At 37.3% G+C, this 24878-nt stretch overlaps 1 protein-coding gene across 4 annotated transcripts in view; it reads left to right on the top strand.

Moving 5' to 3' along the window:
- kif21b (kinesin family member 21B) overlaps positions 1–14807 on the top strand; it is a 64073-nt gene extending 49266 nt beyond the window's left edge. For 2 of the 4 annotated variants that reach the window (XM_041980739.1, XM_041980738.1), the window contains 8 exons: positions 426–562; positions 2416–2596; positions 2860–3024; positions 3659–3776; positions 3874–4044; positions 8910–9109; positions 9780–9916; positions 10930–14807. In XM_041980739.1, the coding sequence (XP_041836673.1) occupies positions 426–562; positions 2416–2596; positions 2860–3024; positions 3659–3776; positions 3874–4044; positions 8910–9109; positions 9780–9879 (1072 nt within the window). In that variant the 3' untranslated portion in view covers positions 9880–9916; positions 10930–14807. The remainder of the gene's footprint in view (positions 1–425; positions 563–2415; positions 2597–2859; positions 3025–3658; positions 3777–3873; positions 4045–8909; positions 9110–9779; positions 9917–10929) is intronic. The other 2 variants (XM_041980741.1, XM_041980740.1) reach the window with 1 other exon arrangement.
- The last annotated feature ends 10071 nt before the right edge of the window (positions 14808–24878 follow it).

Below are 24878 nucleotides of genomic sequence, written 5' to 3'. Positions count from 1 at the left end.
TTTTGATCGAGGTTTTGTTCAATAAACAATGACATGGTGATATATGTCATGTGTAGTTGTTCACCTGAGGTGGAAGTCATCTCAAATTTTAAGACCTGCTAAGAACTGGGGGATTTTTCTTTTTCTTTTTTTTTCTTTATTATGTCCTGACACATAAAATCCTAAAATTTTAGATGGTTTTCTTTTTTTCATATTACTCTTGGTTTAAGTAGTTCTCAAAGAAATCACCAAACTTCAATGCAGTAATTTGTTTTTGGATTTCTGTATTTTATCTGTATATTTGTAAAATAAAATAATTTAAAAAAGTGTTTCTTTGTGCATGTTGGTGATTGATCTGTGTTATAGATACTCTCAGTCTATTGAAAGAAATTATCCTCACTGTTTTACATGATGAGACTGACGCTGTGTCTTTGTTTGTGATATAGGGGAGTGATCAATCCCATCGGGGGTGTGAAAGGTGGCCGGACGGCACCCTTGCAATGTGTTTCTGTAGCTGAAGGCCACTCGAAGCCAGTTCTGTGTGTGGATGCTACAGATGAGCTGCTGTTCACTGGATCTAAAGGTACACACAAAACAGTATCTTAACTTGTGCAGTTATACCAGAAGTGATTGTCTTCTTTTTGGAGGATCAGTGGTTTGATCCCTGCTGACACTAGACCGCCATGTTCTTCCAGATATACTCTTTGGTGTGTAATTGTAGAGAAAAAGTAATGCAGTTTAGAACCCAACTTATTTTAGCTGCTGTATGTTTGTTTGTAGAACTGAGAAAAAGTAAAAATATCTTATATAAGTTTGGACCATTTAAGTGGAAATATTTGATTAAAATGTGCTTTTTCATAGATTTACTTGTGCAGACTGAGGTCATGCATTAAGTGAAGAGTTAGAGCTTTGTATGAAGAATATCGGCACCTCATACCAACAGCAACATTAGTCTAATTCAGTGGTTCCCAACCTATTTTCCTTGAGAACCCCCTTCATGCAAATATTTAAAAGCCATGGACCCTCTGCCCTACACCGTGCTGAAACCATGCTTGGTTTTATGCCTTTAAAAGTGAGATTTTCAGCATAAATAATGTATTTTGGCTTAGTCATTTGATAAAGCCAAAGTTAAATGAACCTTTGGCATTCCCGTGGGTTGCTGATTGGACGTTTTGGGTGTTCCTGCAAGACTGCAGGAATGCCAGCAGGTTAAAAACATAGAGCCTTCATTTTATTTCTTAAAATAGGGACAATGTGTGGACATTAATCACAATGACTCTGAATGTTAAAAAGCCCCAGGGAAGCCTGTGCTCTTTGGGGGACCCCCTTGTGGGTTCTTGGACCCACAAGGGGGTGGACACCAGGTTGGGCCCCAGGTTGGGAACCACTGGTCTAATTAATGTGTTGTACCCTTTTCTTTTGTTAAACTCTAACAAAAACAAAGGTTTTAAGAACAAATCCTGTCAATGCTACCTACAGTTATTAAATGAATGTCAGTTACATTAAATCAGAGTTGTTTCTCCAATTATATCTTCAGAAAAGGGTGTTCTGACTACACTTAGAAAGAAACTGAATGAGAAATTGTGAGTTCAGATGTTGCCAACCAATCTGCATGTGTTGCCTTGGCAATGGGGTGGCAGTCAGGAACATTTTATTTGAAATGGTGGCTTTTCTTTCAGCTTTTGCTCTACTATATCGTTACCCAAAAGTGCTGGCATGTAGAGTTCAGCTGGATGTCTGTCCACAAAGCTATGTCATTGTAGTCTTTTGTTATGAGTAGGTTTGATTCTGTTCAGCTCTGCCATCACTCTGTCTTTGACCTGTCCATGTACGTCACACTGTAAGTCAAGCAAGAGACATTGACAGATGATTTGAGAGGCCAGAGTGATATGATTTTAAAAATTGAAGTCCGTAGGTAATTTTTCAAAGCCAGGCTGATTTTAGTCACCTTAAAAAGAAAAAAAAAAAAACCCTTGGTCTTTGTAACTCGTTTTGTTGCATGTGATGCATAATTTACACAATGCAAAATAAAATTTGATTGATTGATGTTCTCTTCTCTCAGAAAACCAGAAACTGCATTTCCCAAAGTGCTGAATCATTTTATGATATTTATTGTTTTTTTATTCCCTACCCTACCTGATCTTATTGATATCTCTTACTAATCTCCACTAAACACAACTGAGTGTTGTGTTCTTGCCTGCTGTTGAAATGTTGTATGAATTTAGAGCCAGTTTACTGTAGCGTAGCATAGTGAGTGGGTTTTGGGGAAAAGGTGTGTTTTTTTTTTTTTTTAACATGTCTAATAAACCTCAAAAGCTCTGGTCTTGTCCTTTTTAAGTCTGCCAACCAATATAAAATATATTAAATATTAGACAGGAAAATGGAGCTATGTGGCAGAGCTGGGCAACCATCAAATGTCTCTACTTCCTCCTCCAGATCGTACCTGTAAGATGTGGAACCTGGTGACAGGTCAGGAGATTGCCACCCTCAAAGGCCACCCAAACAATGTGGTGTCAGTCAAATACTGCCCGTCCTCTGGTCTGGTCTTCTCTGTCTCTACTTCGTACATCAAGGTGTGGGACATCCGTGACTCTGCTAAATGTATCTGCACACTCACGTAAGTTTTCCTCACTAGAATCAGCCAGAATTAACATTTTGGAATTAATAGAAACTGCAGCTGGGGAGAGATTTGATAGAACTGACTTACAAGTCCCCATTTCTGTTCAGCAAGATGCTTCATGTCACAAAAAATGACTAATTAAACAGTAAAATGCTTCTAGAGAGATTGATTGCATCGTGTGTCTTATACCTGATCTTTTTCCATCAAGTTCTTCTGTCTCACGCTCTCCTCAACTGTTTGGCTTCTCTGTACCCCAACAGGTCATCGGGGCAGGTGGTTTCAGGGGACGCGTGCGCTGGCGCGACCACCCGCACAATAACCTTTGCTCAGGGCGAGTGTCAGATCAACCAGATAGCTCTCAACCCATCAGGGTCTGTGCTGTATGCTGCTGCTGGAAACATTGTTCGCATGTGGGACCTCAACAGGTAAATTTGATCAGTAAATCTGTAATTTATTCAGAGACTCATTTATTCATTGATTAGTTATTCAGTTACAGACTTAAGTATGCAGTCAGTCATTTGTGTTTTGAAATTATTCATGACTTTTTTCTTGACTTATATGTTTAGTCTTAAATTCATGAAATATTCATTTATGGAATTATTAATATTTGGAAGAGAGGATATAAAAAGTTGTCAACAAAGAGTGAAGAAACTCAGAGTTAGTGATATGAAGCAAAGCCCAGAGCATGTTTTCCACAAGGAACCAGTTTTTTGGCATCCTGGGTAATGCCATGTTTGTCTTAGTTCTTTGTGCTTCTGGAATGACATCATTAACAGATTGGACCAGACAGTTTACGCTGAGGGGCTCCAAACTATTTAATGATGCGTAAGAACCCTCCAGAAATGAAAAAATAATGTATTAAACATTTCTTCATCCCCTCTGCCTGTAGCATTGCTGTGTCTCAGTGGTTTTACTTGACTTGGGAGAAGGAAAGTGATTTCATTTAGTGACACTGGCACCTTGAAAATCTGATTCTTCTAAGTAATGAATTTCACAGACCTTTGCTTCACCTCCTGGTGTTCGGTGTGTTTCTCTCTCTCTGTGTCTGTGTGTGTGTAGGATGCAAGCAACGGGGAAGCTGACAGGCCACATTGGCTCTGTCATGTGTCTGACAGTGGGACAGTCTCTGCTGGGCAAAGATCATGTTATCACTGGCTCCAAAGACCATTACGTGAAGGTATCAAACACACGCATGCACATATCTTTAGATCATTCAAAATATTCTCCTTGTGATGAGTCAAACAAATGTCTTGTCTTTCCATCCTTTTTTTCAGGTGTTTGATGTGGCAGAGGGAACTCTGGGTAATGTGGGTCCAGCTCATAATTTTGAGCCTCCACACTATGACGGCATCGAGTGTTTGGCGGTTCAGGGAGACGTGCTGTTCAGCGGGTCGAGAGACAATGGCATCAAGAAATGGGAACTGGGGCAGCAGGAACTCACACAGGTGTGTGTAGATGCACTTGTTTTGTATTAGTGACATTGGAAGGGCATAAAACATACCAGTTGCAGCAAAGTGTTACTTAAAAAGAAAGCTAAATGCTTCCTGCACCTAGTGTGACATAAGCTGGTTGAGTAAACAGAAAGAAGAATGGGCTCATATTTATGTGAATGTAGAGTTCATATGTCATAGTCTAAAACACAGTTTTTTCTTGACATTATATGACACAGGCTTGGAAGTTAAATAGACTGGAAAGCAATTCATGATCACTCGACCCTCATGTGCAGGGCAGAGTCAGTCTTTCCTTTATATTGTGGAGTCTGGAGAGCAGAAAAAGTACCAGTGAGGTACTTTGGTTGATTATTGCAGTGAGAGTCCTCTCGTCAGTGCTGAATGTGAATTTCTAGAACTATTTCGCTGCGTCTGCTTTGGAATATTGTTGATAAATAGAAAATTGTTCGTAACAAGTGAGGCCAGAAGCGTTCATTTTCTCTGTTATACATCTGATTGTAACCAAATAGATTTTATGGTATTATACTTTAGAGTTAGAAGATAGTGCCTTTTTTTGTCATTTCATTAAATAGACAGTTGACGATAACAATGATAGATTGGTCACTGAAAAATCTATTTGTTACTAAACCAATAATTCATACAGGTTTGTTCAGCCACTCAGAATGCTGCAGTCACCAAGTCTGCATCTTATTCTTGTAATGTTGTTATTTATCATGATAAATCCATGACAACAGAACAGCAGCTGCAAAATAACTTCATAAATGATGACATAATTGAATTTGATGGAGAAAGTGCAAGTTGTCATAAGGTGAACTGCTAATATATCACTGCCTGATTGATGTCAGTGGGATGGAAACGTCAGTTGTGGCTGATTGGGTTGGTCGAAACAAAACATCCCCTTCTAATAACAAATGGGATAAAATGAATCCAGTGTCAAGCTAAATTGAATTAAGTAAAACAAAACAGGTCAGTTAGTTGTAGCCTGAGCAAAAAAAAAAAAAAAAAAAAAAAAAAAAAATAACTGAATGCTCTCATGCCAGAGGAATAATTAATATTTTCTTCAATTATCGCCCAAATTGTACATGCCTACTTAGACTGAAGACTGTAATTCAACTTGTGGGAGATTGTAATTGTTATTTTTAACTTGCACATTTCAGCTCCATTCAGACACACATTCTTCATGCTTAGACTTATGGAGACTGTATTTTACTTCTTATTTTAATCTGGCTCAGCAGTGACAGTCAAAAGCTGTGCTGCTAGTTGAGCGCTCAGTTGGCGGGCAGCTTCCTGCCCTTCGAGTGTTCCCTTCATGTCTTCTTTATCTAGAGTGCTTGCACTGTGGTGGCAATCAACACTATGTCATCATGTGGAACGTGGCAGTAAAGCAGTGTGTCTACAGCAGGGTGTTGGAGCCCGCTCACACCACCGCTGCAGGTACTGGTGGACTAAGTTATCCAGTGTGTCTCTGTGGGTCTGCAGAATTCTGTGGTATCTCTTGTGTATACTCTGTTGCCTGCATAAGTTAATAATGCATAATAATACAGCTTGTGGGTGGATGTGGCATGCTCATTTACATGCACAGTACTTTCTGAAGTTGTTTTGCATAACTTCTGTGTAGCCTTTGTTTACCCAAACAGACAAAACCAGAGCACTTGAAATTATCATTTTCTTTCAAAGATGGAATTTAATCTATAGTCTTTGTGCAGACTATGGTGTATGGCCTTAACCCCATTTGTGAAGTAGCCAACACAATCCATTTTACAGCCTCTCTAACTCAGTAGTCTCTGTCTAATTATGTAATATGATCAAATTGTGGCTTGGGGTATATCAGGATGTATTACGGTAGACTCTGAAACTCTGCCTTCTTCAGGAGTGGGGCTGGGAGCGGCTCTGCTCTGACCACTTTGATGAAATACCTACTCTGTAGTGTTTTTTCCTTGAAGTAATCTCCTTATAACTACTTTACACTGCAGTTTACTGATTCCCACCTGTGTGATAAAAATTCTAATATAGTTTCCAAAAACAATTTCAAGTGTGTGTGCTTGACAACATTACCCTACAACATTACCCTACAGCATCATTGCTTTACTGGTGTGCTTCTCTGTTTGCTCTCTACATATTTTCACAATCATGTGTAAAGTTGTTACAGATAGTGTAATGTCTGTGAGCCCCAGGAACAATATTTTGTTGCTTTGTATTCCTTAACATTACCCTACAGCATCTGTCCCAAAATGTCCCAACCCAGTTATTATACTCCACATTTTTTTCCCAACCTGTCAACAATGCTTGAGGACATTTTAAAATAATCTATAATTCGGAATAAATGCAACCCAAAAATAAACATATTTTCACACAAATCTGTAAATTGGATAATGGGAACATTATTAAAAAAAATTAGAAAATGGTGTTTTACCAATTTATTTATTCAGGAAAATAATTTAGTGTTACAGATGGGTAACAGAAGTATGTAGCTTCCGCTATCAGTGTGTGAATGTGTGTGTGTGAATTGGTGAATGTGATGTATAATGTAAAGCATTTTGAGTAAAAGCGCTATATAAGTACTGACCATTTACCATCAATAAGGATGATTTGCCTTGTCAAAGATAAGTAGAACAGCCTCAAATGATTATACTACCACCACTATGTTTTACAGAAAGTGTTAAGCTATTACACTAGAATGTAGTGTTTTCCTCTCTCCAAACATAACACTTTACATTTAAATAAGACTCTACTACTGTCGTCCAATCCGGTGGTTCTTAAGTTTTTTAAGCCACAACCTCCAAGATAACGTACGTTGTTGTTAGTGACACCCCCTTGGCCATCCTTTAACTGCAACGCTTGAAAACTGTCAGAATCCTCATAAATAAGGAGGATTTTTATGGTGGTTGAAGTTGAAAGACATTCGTGGGAAAACGAAGTCCAGTTTTGCATAACCACCAGTCACAGGTTTGCTGACAGTAAAGAGGAAAAGATTGTCTCTTTAGTGTTTCTATATAATATTTTTATATTTTTATATAGAATATAATATATATATATATATATATATATAGTTTATATAGAATTTCTATATAGTTTTGGAATTCACTGTAACATTGAAATACAGTTAAGAATGATTTGGCAGACTTGCCATCAGGCATCTTATGTGGATTTGAATGTTTCAGGGTGTAAACAGGATGATCTGCTTCATCAAATCTTGTTTCTAAGATGTCATGCAGATGCAGTGCATCTGATTGCATGTAAGCACTTTTTCTTCTGTCTGTCAGCACAGTCATCAGTGAACACCCCCCCACCCCACCCCTTAAAAACAAACAACAACAAAAAGAAAAACAGTTTTTGAGTCACGCTATTTTAAAATACACAGTTATTTATTCCAAGCACTCTGATTGCAGCACAAAATTATGAGGTACATAGCAAATGATAGCAGTTTGGATAATGTCATTTGCGATAGCTAAAGTGGTCTCAGCTCAGATTTTTGTTGAATCACTTAACAGAAAAATGATATGGAGCTGTTTTAACTTAATAATATTTGGATTTAAGTGAAGACTTGTTTTTTCAAAGAGAAAGCCAGAGATGAATACAACTGTTGTTTAGGCTGTGGTGAATGTGGCTGAGTTGTAGATGCACAAATGTCACTAGAGACACAAAACACTGGTTTTTGGTGGAGCCATTGTGTAGAATTATGTGTGGGCTGATGAGGTGAAAAATTTATGAAACTCATTTTAAGATGATTCAGAAAAATTAAACATGGGAAATCTTGGTTGTAGTTGTTATTTTGATTATAGCTAGTAAAAAAATGCATAAAAGTAACCAAAGAAGTCAGAAAAACACAGCATGAAAACATAGCTTAGCATAATAAAAGGTATCTTCCTGTGCATGTGTTTCACGGCTCGCAGATAAATTAACGTGCAGCCCAGCTGGCTGAGGTACATGGAATAATAAAACCGCATTAAAACCAAAACTGTGGGAGTCATAAAAGTTTGATAAGTCCCTGCATAAAATTTTAATTGCTCTCTGTATGTTTTCTCTGAATTTTTAATAATTAGAATAGCTGAACTGATTATACCTTTTGTAGTGATTTATAACCAGTGTTGTTGCCTCTGTTTTAAAATGTCTCTTTAATTCATATGCAAATGTGTTTAAATTAAAAACATGATATCCAGTCAGGAGCTCTTAGTTCAATGTTTTCATGTCAGTTTGTACCTCACAGGTGGAGAACAGGGCTAAAATGAGTCACTGGCTCATTCAAACATGCACAGACAAAAAAAAAAAAAAGAAATAAATCATAAAATCCAGTCAACCAAAATAGGCTGTTTTATAGACTATGCAAACTTGGACATGACATGGATTATAATCACCTGCAGGGTTAAGATTACCCTTAAATGAACCTTCATAACCAGTTGTTCATCTAAAAAAAGAAATAACCCAAAAAACATCTGACTCATCTAACAAATGAATTCTGCCACAAGCTCCATCTTCTGTTGTCCTGTAAAACCAAACCTCCCATTAATGGGACTTGTGCACCCTAAACAGAAAATTCTCAGTTCATGAATTCTGTTTAAATCCATTGTAAAATGTAGAGCGCAGTGACACATGATCTAAGAATAACTACAGCATTAAATCTAAAAACAGTCTCTGTGTTTCAACCATACTTGTACTTCTATGTTGCCTAGCAACGATATAGTTCACTCTTCATTCAGGGAATATGTTTGTATACATATGTACAAGCATATATATATATATATATATATATATATATTATGCTGTTATTTAAAGAATGGAGAATCCCAGATGGGTCACATGGAGCTAGATGGATGTTTTTTTTTTTTTGCACTCATCTGCTCTCTGCCCTGACTTCACAGCAAATTCCAAACGCTCACAAAGACTGGGTGTGCGCCCTGGCATATGTACCTGGTCGGCCCATGCTGTTGAGCGGCTGTCGGGGCGGCATGCTGAAGGTGTGGAACGTAGACAACTTCACACCTATAGGAGAGGTCAGAGGTCACGACAGCCCCATCAATGCTATATGCAACAACTCGCGACAGATCTTCACTGCTTCCAGGTAAAAAAATGACAGCTGATTCAACATAAGTTGACTAAAATTGTGTCCCTTCATTGTTGTGTAAAGTAGAAATGTCAACTAAACAGATGCTATTTGTTGTTTTGTAACTAAAGTATAAAAAGATTCATTTATAAAAAGTTAGATCTTTGAAGTAGTACCTATGTGGAAGAAGAGTATAGAAAAACTTCAAAGGACACTGCAAAATATTATAGAAGGAGTTTAAAAGTTGAGAGCCAAACAACTTAATGAGTTCATTTTTGGTAAAGCTGAGACTTCAGTCAGCACTTTACTAAAAAAAAAACAAACAAAAAGATCTTTATCTAAAATAATGAATAGTTTGCAAGTATGTGTCAGCCTTGGATTACTCAGAGGCTCATCCAACAGACTGAATTTTCTGTGTCTTATTGAAAGATTTTGCTTCCCACTTCTCATTCAGCTGTTTGGCTTTACCTGAAGTCAACTAACTTCCCTCTGCTTCCTGTCCTCCTCGGCTCTCTTGTTTCATCACATCTTAGCCTTAATCATCTCTTGTTCTTCTACCTTCCGTGGACAAATTTCCTTATGACTGAACTCTCAAACTTTGCCTTCCTCCTCCCGCCCCTCCCTGCGTCTTCCTCCTCTGCCCCCCACCCCACCCCACCCCACCCCACCCCTGTCCTGCCAATCCCAGTGACTGCAGGGTGAAGCTGTGGAACTATGTGCCAGGCTTGACCCCGTGTCTTCCTCGTCGGGTCCTGGCCATCAAGGGCCGAGCCACCAGCCTCCCATGATTGCCCACTTTCTGCTTACCACCCTTCCTCTCCTCTGGTACTCTCTTAACCAATCATTCTCTCTCCTTCCTCTTCATATATCCCCTCCCTTGAATAATTTTATTCTTCACCTTGATGAGTAGTATCTCCCATTTTTTCCCCCTTTGCTCTTCTATCCTTTTTTATTTTAAGAAGAAATATTTTTGTTCCACTTCTGTAGCTACAGTTTTTGTTGTTTTGTCTTTACACATTCTGCTCTGTGTGGCACCGTTTAGCATCTGTGTTTTTCTTTAAACGTTCATCATGGTTACTGGTTCATTTTAAGATCACTGCTCCCTCTAAGGCAAACATCTTCTCCTCTGACTGCTCTGTTCTGCTCTGAATAACAATCTTGTTCTCATGAATTCCATTTAAATGTGCCTACTGTGCATGTTGTTCTAAATGATATTTTGTAAAACCACAAATCGTAGTTTTTCGGGATTAAGTACATGATATAATAACTTGTCATTGAGGATTAGTTTTCCTGGCTGGTTGATTTTTATTTTAGATCTTTGGACAGAGTCATGTGAGGTGTTTCTAAACCGATGTGGCTTCTGGTTTTAGTGTACAGATATAAAAATAGTAATTTTAATGTTATCATGGCAAGACAGCCATTAGTGTGTTTTTCAAAAGCCACTCAGTAGTCTGAAATTATCTCCTAACATCAGGCAAAGTGCAGCCTCCTTAGCCAGCATTTGTGGTGTGCAAGAACTTATTCATTAATGGAAAGTGGATTTACACCATGACAACATGCAAATGAAACCAAGTGAAAACCATACTGAACTTTTCAGCGAGGTTGGAGGGATGCTGCTGACACGGTGGAGAAACTTCTCTAATGAAGTGCGTTTCTGTGTGGGCATGTCTGTTTAAGAACTGCACTTTGAAGTCAATGTCTTGGTGTTGCGTCGGATGTACAATGAGTTGTTCTCAGGGAGCACTGCCTGATTGATGTTCTGTTATTTTCTCCCTTTGTTGTGCTCTCCTAATCTTTTTTCTCTGCTTATCATCCCACCCCTCTCTTTCCCTCTGCAGCGACAAGACGGTAAAGATCTGGCTGTCAAAGGTGTGGAGGAAGAGGTGAGAATCAGTGACTGTGGATCCTTAGTCAGCCATTTTGCTGCAACTTCAGCTGCTGATCGGTGACCTGCTCACTTCCAGTGACAAGTTGTGAGATTAAAATCAGAGTTTTTCAAGGCAATCAAGGTGTGGATTGTGTAGTTAAAAAAAAAAAAAAAAAAAAGAGATGCCTTTCAGAATTTTTTTTTTTTTTCTGCCAATTTTGAAAGTGCCATTCAGCTGTGGTGCTACTTGGAAAAGATAAACTTCATTTGCCGGGTGGTGCAAACACCACGCATAACCATTTCTCATTTGATTTGAAAACTACCGCCCGCAGCCTGGTTTTAAATTGAAGTGTCCTTCTGTTGTTTTGCCGAGATTTCAGACAGTGAGAGAATGAATCTGCTCACATATCTATTGGAGCTCTGGTCCTGTGTTAAGGACTGATTCTCATGGTTGTGGCTGTCTGGAGTCTGAACACACTGGATAATCATGTTATGTGTTCATCAGTGGACTGTTGCTGATCTTGACTTAGACATCACTAGTAAATTACACAAACAACCATCTCTTGATATTTTCCTTTCAATGTATGACTGAATCATGTTATTGTTGAAATTATTTGAATTATTTTTGTTTATTTATTTTTTCCCCTACCTCATTTGTGTCGGACGTTAGCGTGAGGAGGGAGGGAACATTTTTACGGGTCTCTGTATACAAACAATTGGTGCTTTACGTTTGGAAGTTATTTGTTGCCAACCTCTATGTGGATGTGTCCTCTGTGGGCCTCCGACCATCCGGGTGCTGACATTGCAGACAGGATAGCACACGACCAGCAGCACAACTGATGCGCTGCTGTTACCAGAGGACCTTACTGGAAAATATTATCGTCTCTGAAGTGCTCACTGCAGCTGAAGTAAGAAAACACCTGTGCAGGTGCTGATGATTTTAACAGTACAGACATCACACGGTTGGGAGACAGGTGCTGCACTGTGGCCAAGGTGCCAGACTGTTGTATCATCACTCTACAGTATGGGGCTCATACTTGCCATTTATTCTTCAAGTAGATGGTGACAGGTGCTCCTGCCAGTTTGCCCTCTACCTGTTTTCATCTCCACTCTGATCTTTAAGGAAAACGACAGACTGACCAGCCTTACAAAAGGAATCCACCTCCTTCTCAGCTACTGAACTTCTCTTGGAAGGCAATTTAATTAGTGCTCTGCTCCACCAGCTGCTTTGGAGGCAAGATTACTTGCATGAAAGTAGGTCATAACTGAGAGGTATTCTCTCTCTCCCCCCTTTTTTTTTGGAAATCCCAATTTTCTTCCACCGCTATTTAGCTGCTACACTTACTGGCAGGGATCAACTTCCTGTTCCCGTGCACTGACGTACAAATCTGTTTATGTGGTAGATTATGTGTGTTGGCAACACACACATGCACAAACGCATAAATACAAGATCTTTGTGGATGCTTTGGTAATCCGTCTTGTCTGATAGGTCTTGGCATCCCTCACTATGTTGATTTAATGTCTCTTTAATGAGAAAATTTCAGCCTTCCACTGACGCACACACCTGCAGGCAATAGCAAGTCTTAAAAGTCAGCTCAATTATCTTTTTGTTGTTTGACACATCCAAATACTGAAAATAGCTTCACATTACTTCATGAACACAGGCTTTTTATTTAACATTTCAAAACAGCGAGCTGCATTTTTCCAGCTCCTTTTCGTGCAGATGTCTTAACGTTTGATTAAAAACCCAACTCATGTCTGTTGGAATCACAGTTCAGTTTTATTCGGCTCAGCAATATCGCTCCCTTTGTTAAAAGAAGTAACATTTTGCTGATTTAGTGCACTTTTACTCTTAAAAGACCCAGAGATGATCAGTATGTAGTTGAATTAAATGATTCTTGGATCATAAAACAGCTCTTAAAGGGGTTGGAAGTTGAAAAATACTTTTAATAGAACCTTTTTGATTTTTTTTATATAAACTGATGTAAAAAATGTTCTGCTGCTGTTTCGTGTATCCAACATGAGTCTAAAGCTGCTTAAACTCGCCAAAAGTAATTTTAGGGGTTTTGGTGTTCTGTGGGGAAGTTGGCGAATAGTTATGAATGCAAACACGTTGATGGGGTTAATCTGATGATACTTTCTTTGGAGTTATATTTTGGTATTATTAGAAACTCAGGTAAAGATGAAGGATGATTTTAGTCATAATTTAGTCATAACTTGACCCTGTGAATTCAGCTAGCTTTTTAAATTGACCAAATGCCTTGTAAGTGAGGGTTTTTGTTTGTTTTTAACTTTGGATAAAAATGGTACTATCAGTATTTCAACCCCTTTTATAAAATACTCTTTTTCCATGTTTTTGCTTTTACATCTTATTCCCTTTACTTCTTATCCTTGTACTGTGCTTTTGTGTACAAAATGTACACATTTTTGATTACTTCTTCCTAATCTGGCCAAAGCTGAAAGCCTTGCAACTCTTAAGAGGATGTGCACTGATTTTTGACCATTATTACTTGTTTAAAGTATGTATAATATATGCTCTCTGTATAGTAGTTTGTCTATAAAACTGGAGTGACTGGTACAAAATGTGGTCCGCAGGGAAATTAACTTCCATAACATCATGGGTTCTGCACTTTGACCTCAAGTCCACTGGGCCTGTTCTGTATTTATATGTGCCAATTAACCAAACTGACCCTGCTCACCACCTCATGTGGAAATAATGCATAGACAGGCTTTGTTAGTTTTTCTGACTCCGCTCTTACTTATTGTTAGAGAAGATTATGTAGTGCTGTAGCTTTAGGCACCCTCTCTTGTGCCCTGCGCTTGTATATTTGCTCAAGGATGAGTAATGCCGGTAGTGCTGATCAGTTGATTGGATAGCTTGAAATCTTGCAGTTCACTGAGTGAGTCATTTGTCTTTGTATTGTCAAATTCAAGTAACACCTAAGTAGATTTGCTCTCAAAATGTTAATAGATGTGGTCATTTTTTTCTGGATTCAGTAGCATTGACAGTCTATTAAAAACATTAAGTGTGCTTCACAAAAATCTGCTTAACAGGAGACGTTACTATGACCATGCAGAAGCCATAAAATATTTTCTGGTTTTTGATCACAGCCTAATCAGAGCCTCAAGCTCTGAGACTTGTGCTTCAACCTGTGTCAGCACCACTTCGTTACTTGATGATGTAAATAGTTGTTTCATACCTTTTTTTAAATGTAACAGAGGAAACGCAGTCGAGGTTTACTGACTTCTTTTTCAGCAGCTGGCCTCACTTTAATCTCTGCAAGTTAGGATTAAAATGCACTTTGGAAAGCAAACGCTGCTGTTAACAGTCTACACTTTGCTGTTTTCCAGATATGAATTAAGCCATGTTTTAGAGTTAGTTTAAAAAATTATTTATGGTTTTCAAAAGAACTTCAGCCACTGATACAGAACTGGAAAAAGAAAACATCTGTTCAGATCTACAGTAGGGTTAGAAATCTGTCATATTAACATTTCTGCTGGTATGTTATATAAGGTAATAGTTCAGAAAAAAAGACTCCTGCCTTTTAAGTCCCCTTTAATAGTACCTGAAAATGAGAATGTTGACCTAAGCAGAGCAGCATGCAAACTTTTGTAGATGCTCAGGAGAGTCCGTCTTTATTTCTCTGGTTGTCTGCTGGTATTCAAGAGTTTTTATTATTATTACTGACCACAAACATGTCATACTACAGTAAATAGCTACGCATGAAACTCTCTACTGCACTTGCAATACAAATTGATTTGTACAAACTTGTGGTTTATCTTATGCAGTGTACACAAAAAAGGCTAAATCTCCTGTTTGCTAAAAAAAAATAAAAAACTTACATATGGTACAGAAATTTGGAAAAAATCTCTTCAATGGAACAAGCTACCTCGCTTTTGTATCCCATAATGTGCGGGATTGGTGGACAGCAACATCTGTGTGTTGTTTACTAATCCCTTAGGTACATGTTCATGTTTAGGAAAATGTTTAATATTTCTTTTTTTTTTTGTAATGATGCCACTATATTGGCCCAGCCTACCTTAAAATACCACAAAAAAGACCGATTTTTCAGTTTGTCAGAAGTATGTAGCAGACAGTTTCAAATGGTAAATATTGGTGCCCAGTATTACAAGAAAACATCATGGTAGCAATGATGCATGGGAGGTAACAATGCATTTAGATTTTGCTAAGCCTCACGTTCACAAAGCACATGCAGTTTGTTATATTACCTAAAAAAAACTGTAAACAATATGAGAAGTATAAGCAAGCGTCAAAGTTATTTGATTTCTTAACTGTCTTCTTTACAGGAGATACTACTTCTAACAGAGAAATATACGTTGCCCTATTGTGAAGTTCCACCCATTTAACAACAAGGATAAAGCTGCTGTTTTTACATTGATATAAGAAGACACTTATACAGGAACAAACTCATTATAGAAGACATTATGGTTATATTTGGGACCAGTACACAACATTTCAACATGTTTAGAAATCATGACCTTTAAAAGGGCTGCCGTACCGGTTACATTTGCTAAGCTATGATTGGTCACTTGCAGTCTGAGGGGGTGTGGTTTAACAAATTGGCTAAAATGAAAAATTTCACCAATTTTCCGATGTTTCCAGCAGATAACCACAGAACACATGCAGAGTCAAACTGCCAAACAGATTGTCTTTTACCACCTTCAGTGCTTCCTTCCCAAACTATCCATCATCTGACTATTAGGGAATAAAACCCAAGTAGTCAGCTTCTCAGCATCAGCCTCATGCCTCACCCAACAGGCCTGACTGCCTTATAATGACAGAATGTGTATGAAGGACAGTGATAATAATTCACCAAAAATCCTGAGTTTGTAACGGATGCACTCTGAGGATTGTGTATTACCCTTCAGTTCTGTTCTAAGCCAGTCAGTGTCTTCTTGCTTTATCATTATGGCAGAAAAGACTCTCAACTTGCCTCAGGCTGCTGAGGGGATGGGATTGCATTTAGACACAATCTTCAGGGCTCTTGATCAAGAGGGCACTTTATCGCTTGACAGTGTACCTCTGTCACACTCCAACACACATGTTCTCTTCAGCTGCTCCAGTAGTTTTTCCTCCAGATATGTGTTATATGGTAACACAGTATGTGACAATGTCTGTGAAATATGTACTCTTGGGACAAAAATGCAGGGTCAAAGGTAATTTGTGCCTTTTATTGCACAGACTACTCCCATTTGAGTGTAAATGTGTGTACAGAAGTTTTTAAGCATACCATATATATATATGTATATATATATATATATATACATATATATACATGTATATATATGTGTATATATAATGTCAATGTGCATGTAACAAAGCCATGTAAAATGTCTTGAATGTAAATAATGTAAATACATATTTAATGAAGGATCAACTGCTCCCTCAAGAAAATAAATCAATTGTGGACAACTGGTTTTGTGCATTATTTTTCTGAATTTTTTGAAAACTTTAGCTTGTTTGAGCTTCTTAGCTTCCAGTAATGGACATTTTCACATTTTAGTTTTAGATATTTTTCAGCTATTAAAATGTACTTTATTAAAAATAATTTCAATATTTATAAGAAATTTCTATCATAACAAGTTATCTAAAACAGTCATTTTTTTTACTGTTTAACCAGATAATTTGGGGTCTTGATTGAATTTATCCCACAGTGTACTAATTACGACACTTAATTTTTCCTATTAGGATTCAACATGCTGACAAAGAAAATCATTCTTTACCTTGTTGATCATTCAGGATTAACATGCAAGCGCAGTGTAAAGGCTGGCATGTAGATGTATGGCGTGTTTTTCATCCAGATGCATTTCCTTCTACTTCAGGAAAAGAAATACAGACTCAAAACTCATAAATCTTCATTTCCTTTGCAAACTCTGATCATTAACTTGTGTCGGGCTGCGCCTGTCTCAGCCACAATGGGAGATGCAGGCACAGTGATGTACGACAGCCATTAATGCCTCAGAGGAGGCAAAAAGCATCTGAAGATGCCAGTCACAGAAACAAACATCCATACACAGTCTGTTATACCATGACTGTGTGCGCTGCATTTCCTTTCTCCTTACATGAAATAAATAAATAAAATTCTTGCCTCTCTTTATTACAACGTTCCATTAAGACCATTTTTACTTGATTTAGCAATCAGTCTGCTGTACAGTGGCCGTCACCTTATAACTTTAATCTTTGTTAAACAAGCCTGCTGACAACTAAAATAAAATTAATGTCTATCAGAAATCGTCATTTTATCAGTTTAGTTGTACAGTCCAAAACTTTCCACTGTCTTCTGAAAAAAATTAGTTGGATTCTACAGAAATTTGATGTCAACATTTACTGTTTAATAGATTTATTCTGGATTTATTTGTCTAAGACTCAATGGAATAGAGATCTTACATCACAGTGGGACTTTATTGGCTATATTCATTCTCAATGCCGGGTACCCAAATGCACACACCAGTACTGACACCTCATATTGAAGAAAATGTTCAGCTCATGTCCAGTCAGATCCCCTCTAACCTGCAACATGTGATCTTTTCCATTCCTGAGCACTGCAAATCCCCAAAATGACATTTAACTTTGTGTATCAAGCCTGATATTTAATACCAATCAGTCAATAGACAGCAGATAAATTTTTAGCAGAGAAATGTTTATAGTTCTGTAAGAAAAAGAAAGAGATAAGTGATGATTGAGCATCTCATAACTTGAAATTGGAAACACCAGTATAAAAGATCACCTCAGAAAGGCTAGCCTTTCACAAGTATAGATGGAGATAGATTCACAGAGTAAGATTGAGATTTTTTATGTAAAAAGAATTTTCTGGTTTCATCATCTACAGCATAGAATACCTTTAACACATTCAAGGCTTTCAGAGAAATCTCTGTACAGTACACAAAGGACAACGGCAAAAAATATTGAATAGTCATGATCTTCAGAATCTCACAGGACTGCATTAAATAGATTGTATAGAACCTGTAGAAACACAGTTCATCACTGTGTCCACAATCTTTTGTCAAAACTGTTTCCTGAGCTAATTAAATATAGATCGAGTAATCGGACAAATCAGAATTTTTAACCTTGCATGTCTTATTTGATGCATCATTTTCTAAAACATGTTGCATCACCTTATGGTAAAACATTGGATAAATTTTGCACTACAATAATTCTAACATCACAGGGTAATAAACCACAAAGACGCAAATTGTTTTGTTTTATTACATCAATTAAAGAGCCAAAAAAAAAAAAAAAAAAGGGCAACAGATGACAAATGTTAGAATTTTCTGCTTGTTATTTCTTGGATTCGGCTTTAAAGGGTTATCAGCATCCCAACTTTGCTGGAACTGGGACTGTAGGGTGGGTAATTATATATGACAAAAATTCAAGTGGTAGACAAAAAAGTGTGGAAAAATGGATGAAAACAGCTGTTACAAAGGTAACTATAAGCTTTAAAATTGATATGTCCATCTCCAGTTAACAACATGTTTCCGCTGCTCCAAAATGGCTGAGAAAAATTATTTGAGGCAGATTTAGATAGATAGCATTATTCTAATCCTTTAACTGCCCACTCAATCATTTGGTACTGCAAATTTTTCAGTGACTATATTAGATTTTCTGAATATTTTTTCTGGAAATAAACCTGACTGAGACATCTATACCCAGTGATTTAGGTATGTGATGTGAAAAGTAAATGTTTGTGGTCCCATTACTATTTTAAGTGTTGACAACTTAACTGTTAAGATATTATTAATTGTTATCTCAACCATTAGTTAAACAAAACATTTATTTTTAATAATATTAAAAATAAATGAAATTATGGTTGAAAGGAAAAGGAAAAATGGAAAAAGAAAAAGAAACATGTTTTTATTGCTTTTTTCTAGTGCAAACATTAACTGGTTTATGTTAGCTGCTTGATTTCTGTGGTTTTTAATTTACAAGTTGTAACCCTCAAATCTCTAGATGAAAAATAAAGTACAGGCTTTAAGAAACCTTCCTAAAGTCATGTGACATGAACAATTTCCTCCCTTCAGTCTCTGGTTTTGTTTGGATTGATTGCTTTAATCATTCACTTCAAACTTGTATAATCACAGTGATGTCAAGGATGTAAATATACAATGACTGAAATGATTCAGTAATGATTTGAAATGGAAACTTTATAATTTGGAAAGACTTTTCTTGATTAGTAAACCCACAACCTTGTCTATGAAATTGAGAAGAGACAGATAATCAACACCACCATGGACATGTGCACGTGTGTGGAAAGATAAAGACTGATAAATGAAGAAACACAAATGGCCTGGCTGGTTAGTAAGATTCTCTAGGAATGAGTCTATGCATGCTTATTACTTTCTAATAATGGTGAAGCAGAATGCAGAGCCACTAATGGGGCAATAATTGAGGTAAAGAGAAAGTTTACCTCTATTACCCCATCATATCCAATAGGTGGTGGAGTAAAAACATTTGGATGGCAGAAGAGTAACATTTTCTTATAGAATGACACAGCTTTGAAACAAAGATGTAGGTAATACATGTGGAAATGCAGTATTTACAGGGAATGACTGACACTTGATTACCACAGAGTCTTATTATCTCATGTATAGGAAGAGAAAAAAAGAGTCCCTTTGAGAGATAAATACATTCATAATATATGACATGAACTCAAAGAAGTATTTAACATTAAGTAAAGCAATAAACTTCCTCTTATATTCATTAAAAAACAAAACGATAAATGCTTAGAGTTTCTTAGATAAATATGATGAACATCTGCATGACCGCTGAACAAAGCGTCAGACTATCAACCAAACAGCACAGTCTAATCCTGTTATGTGCTCTTTTTGAGTCTGGGCTTCTACACACTCTGAGCTACCAGGCTTAACCACATCAGAGGGACATGCAGTCATTCATAAACACGGGTGATAATTATAAAAATACAAACAAAAAAGAATCAGCATTAAGAAACAATTAGGTTTTTGCACAAGCTTTTTGCACACTATTCACGAGTGTATAATGTGTAAAATATGTCTCATTCATGATGGTATCTCACATTTAAAAAGAAGTACAGTAGAAATTACTCACTAGTGAGACATTTAGATATTCATTGTAATATCTAGGATGAGAGCAAGCAATCAGTTCTTTGCCATTTTGTCACCAATTAGCTTACAATCTGCAGTCAAATTTGAGCAAAATGTAATTACAAGTCAGGGATGAGAAAGAGTTAAATGAATAATTTCTTATATTAGAAAGTACACTTCTTGCCAAGAGTTGAAAAAGAAGAGCACCACCACTCTTATATGAGCCTGTAGTCAGCACAAACGGAACAACATCTACATAAAACAGCACCTTTTTAGTTCTTAACATGATCTGTCTCTGTTCCGTTTGGACAAAATCCTCCCTATGATAATTATGATAAAATCTTCCACATTCTTTTTAAACAGTACTATGTTGGCAATATATATTAGTTATGCATTAATTTTCACATGTTTTCTGCAGCCCTGAAAATTTCCAGACAAATTCTGGAGGGGCTACATGTTTGTTTTCTCAGACAGAAAACCCTTATAAAGTCCTCTCCTTATCACGAATGCATCTAAAAACACACAGCACTGATGTCAGTGAAAAAGAAAGTCAGCATTAAAGATAACTGAAGAGCAATATGTACAATCTTTGACATGCTTCTAGCATATGTTTTGCCTCCTATCCATTTTTAACCCAGCAGCTCTCTAGAGAGTTCACAGCTGTGAAAATGCATCTCACACAGACAAGCTCCTGCTGTTTGCACATACACGCTGTCCTGCATGTATGTGGAAACAACTGTCAGCATTGTCTCCAACCACTTCCACAGATTTTACCTAAAGTTTATGTCTAAAAATGTGTCAGTAGACATGTGTGCTTGCGACAGCATAATGCTACTACACACCTTCAAAGAACAAAAAAGAAAAACAAAAGAATCAGATGCTATATTCATGTTTCGAGAGAGTTCATGAGTGAGCATCCTGGGTAAAAAAAACTTTTTATTTTATTAACTTTTGACTAAGACAACCTGTTTCCCTTTGCTTTTTTGTGCTATTGTTAACTAACCACTTGGCTGGCTGCAATTTTGTATTTAGCCCTTAGATTATAGAGACATCTTCTGAATTAAATTGGCAAAAAAGGAAAACATAAGTTATTTGTCATAAAATATATGAAAGCTTTAAGCTGAACTGATCAAGTGATGAAAGGTCATTTCAGCTGACATCTGATTGGCCTGTTCTTCATTATGCTTTATGTCAGTTTTATCTGAATCTTATTGTCTTTTGCTGGCCATTTCCTTCTCTTATTGAGTTGCTTTTTAGTTTTTGTTTAACCCCTTAAAAACCTTCAATTTTCACATCAAACTAGTTTTTATGCATAAAAGATTTGCTGTGGACCAGCCGTTTTACTGGGATCCTTTTACTGAACCCTTGTTGATGTAACAGGGCCATTTTTGTTGCAGTACCATCTGCAGTTGCACCTACTGGTGTACAGTAGGGCTTCAAAGAAAAATTCCATTTTTGACTCGTAAGAAATGTTTATTAAAGTGTTTACTGAATCTACAGTTATGATTGTAGAATAGTATAGTATGCATCATTCAAATATCAAGAATCTTAGCTTTCCACTGGTGTTTGACATGACATACAGTCTTTATTTGTCATGTCCCGCCCACAGGACGTCTAGTACCAACGGATTAAAAGCAATCCTGTGCTACAAAACAAGGAAAAAAAAGACAATCAAATCATGAATGAGTTCCTTTCTGTGTAAAACAAGAAAGACAGAGATTTTTCAACTGAAGATAAAACAACACTTTAAAAGAAGCAGGTTACATGCCACAAAAATTGTTCAGTAAAATAGTTTAAAATTTATTATTTTATTAGATTTTTTTTTTCTCTTATGCAGATTTGAACATACTGTCTTATTTTTGCCACGCAATGTGTCCTTCGCTCTCACTTTTTCTTCTTCTTTGAAAGTTTTTCCTTTCCTGGCTCTTCAGAGTTTCTCCATGGCAAGAAGTTGTAGGAAACCAAAGCTGTGAGGAGGTAAGTCGCCATGCCGGTGTATCCTCCAATCACCAAACAGAGCGGCTGCGCCAACACAAACAGACAGAAGACATTCATGGACGCCCCGTTATTCAGCTCCACACGGTTTTTCCGGTCGGCTTTCATCACTCCAAAGAAATATGTCAGTGCCACTGCAGGGTAGAAGGCCAGTTCCTCCATGGTGATGAAGAGGAAGAACACGCTGTAATACCTTTAAAAGGTACATGTGTTAAAAAATAATCAAATTAACACGAGTAAAGAATTTTCAGACACACACTCACTCAGATCTGATTCACACAGTCTCCCAGACAGAAATCCTAGGAAGCTGGATATGACTGAAAAGTAGACTTGAACCTTTGATCCATCTCCATAAAAGTCCTGTCAAACATTATCCACCTACTGGCCGTCTTATCAGGACATTCTATAGTTCTTACCACCACAGCATAAGCTAGTAGTTGTTTTTTTATTATTTTGAAACAAAGCCATCTTTCACATGAACAACTTTCTTCTGTATTAAGAGATGAGAGGATTCATAGCACTGTCAAGTCTTTCTTATATATAAAAGGCCTGCTGAGGGAGAATTCGGGAGGACTCGAAGCATGATGAAACAGCTGAATTGTAGCTTATCTACAGCTCTAAATCTTAATAATTACCATGTTATACAGAGTGCTTCATGTTGGAACTTATTTCTTAACCGTGCTCACTGTAAAACTAGAGTGTAAACAGACTTTTTTTTTTATTACATTTTTTGGTTAAGATGGAACTTTGATGGGTCAAGAAATATTTCTTGCACTCAGCTCCCTGATATAACCCATTACCATAGAGATCAAGGCAGTTGTTTGGTCCCTGTTTCCCAAGAGGACAAAGCAAGTAAGCATTTTTATGAAAATCAGGAACTATTCCATTAAAGCTGGGTAATGTTAGTACAAGTTTAATCAGAAGATTGGAGCTTTCAAGACTTAGATCAAAGTCCTCATAACATTATTTCAGCAATTATATTTAATGATAAGAAAGTGCTGCACTTCAATGAGGTGTAGGTTATTTATGTCTAGAATGGACACATTTTTACGAATATCAAACAGCAATTACACAGAAGCCATTTTCGTTTGGGTACATTACATGTTAATACGACCGCAATTGCAAAGGGGCTTTCAGGGAAGTAATACATAAATAAAAGTGTCATAAAGTCATCTGTGACAGAGAGCACTGTGCTCAGCTTGGTGTTTGCTTTTAGGAAGTTTCACTTTAGCCATTTTTAGTTTCATTTCCAGCAGTAAAACTTAGTCATAACATACACTGATTTGCAAATAACTGAACTTACTGAAGACATGCTTGGCTGGAAAAACAGAGAGGAGCACAGTGTCCTGGCAGCTCCCCTAGAGACCACATCTTTCCCCAAAGCAGAAGAACTACTGCACAATTAAAAGTTTTAGATAAGTTACTGTTTGGAATCAAACAGTTCCTAATTAATTTTAAGAGCTTGTGTATCTTTTGTGGACTTGCTCAGGGAAAGTCTGGTTATTCTTATTATTTTAGGTAGTGGCTGTAATGCAGCATTGAGGTCTTTGAATCCCCACTGCTGCAGCCTGAGGGAGCACCAGGACATTAATCGGCCAATCAGCCACCCAGGCCTTCTTTCAATGCTGCATCTGTGTGTGTCCTTCTGTTTGCTTGTCAATCTCTGAGCAGTCATTCATAAAAGGTTTCTTTGTTGTGTTTGTCACCGTAGGAGGGGTTTGATTCTGGATTAAACTACTGGGCTACAGAGCAGGATTACCCACTGGGAGGGAACATGTTGCTCTTTGAACTAGATTTATCAAACCTCCTCCCTCTCTACAGGGGACGAGTGAAGAACATACTTGCCTCTTGCAGCGAGAAGCACAAAGCCTAGGCAGCTTAAATCCAGTTCAATCAGAAATCAGAGGTCACTGGTGTTCACTGAACATTGCAATATGCAATATGGTGTTTCCACACCATTGCCTGCACTTAGTGGGGAACTAGAACTACTCTTAATCAGACTCTGAGAGCAACAATATGTGCAGTCACTCTGAAATTTGTGATAATAATCATATAAAAACGTCCTATTTGAAGGATGATTGCTATTGCAAAATATCCAGTTATTCTGACTGTACACTACATCAGCTGAGTAATGCTAAGCTAATGGATAATAAAACCTTTAGTAAGCTTTTTAGGCAGAGGAGGATCAAACATACAATTGCAATTTTAGGGAGGGGCATCCCTGTGACCACCTCAACCCTGATTGGAAGCTTGGCAAGTTTATTTACATGGCAATCAGGGTAAATGCTTATTTTCCAGATTTTATCACAATTAAAATTTCTTATTATTTGCAACTTGATTTCATACTGTAATTAATTTTTTTTTCTTCTTTTTGCTTTGCTCCATCTAAATTCTTTTAATTGTTGTGTCCTTTCATGTTGCTCTTTCACTGTAAAGCACTTTGTTCTTGCACGTTTGTTCAAGTGCAAAATAATAAACGTATGAAATACATTAAATATGAATCAGTTTTCTACGTTATTATTAGAAGGTGACAACAAATGTTACAGAGGTATTTTTACCACAGAGCCAGTGTTATATATGTGGCCTAACCAGTGTGTGAAATATGGGCAGACATGGGACCGAGGTGGTGGGTTTATTGGTTTGATTTGCAACAGCATGTTACAGGTATAATCAGAACCCCAGACTCCAGCTAAGAACAACTACACTTAACTTGATTAGTTGATAATGGGTCTTTCTGTGTGTTCACAGACACTCTTCAATATGAGTAATGCATACACAGTCTCTTTCCTCTGGCAGATGAAGAACTTTCTGAGTTTATGATACCAATTAACTTTTTTTGTGGGT

This window comes from Melanotaenia boesemani, chromosome 3, assembly GCF_017639745.1.
Source record: "Melanotaenia boesemani isolate fMelBoe1 chromosome 3, fMelBoe1.pri, whole genome shotgun sequence".
NCBI classification, from domain to species: Eukaryota; Metazoa; Chordata; class Actinopteri; order Atheriniformes; family Melanotaeniidae; genus Melanotaenia; species Melanotaenia boesemani.
This window is presented reverse-complemented; position numbering and strand designations above follow the sequence as displayed.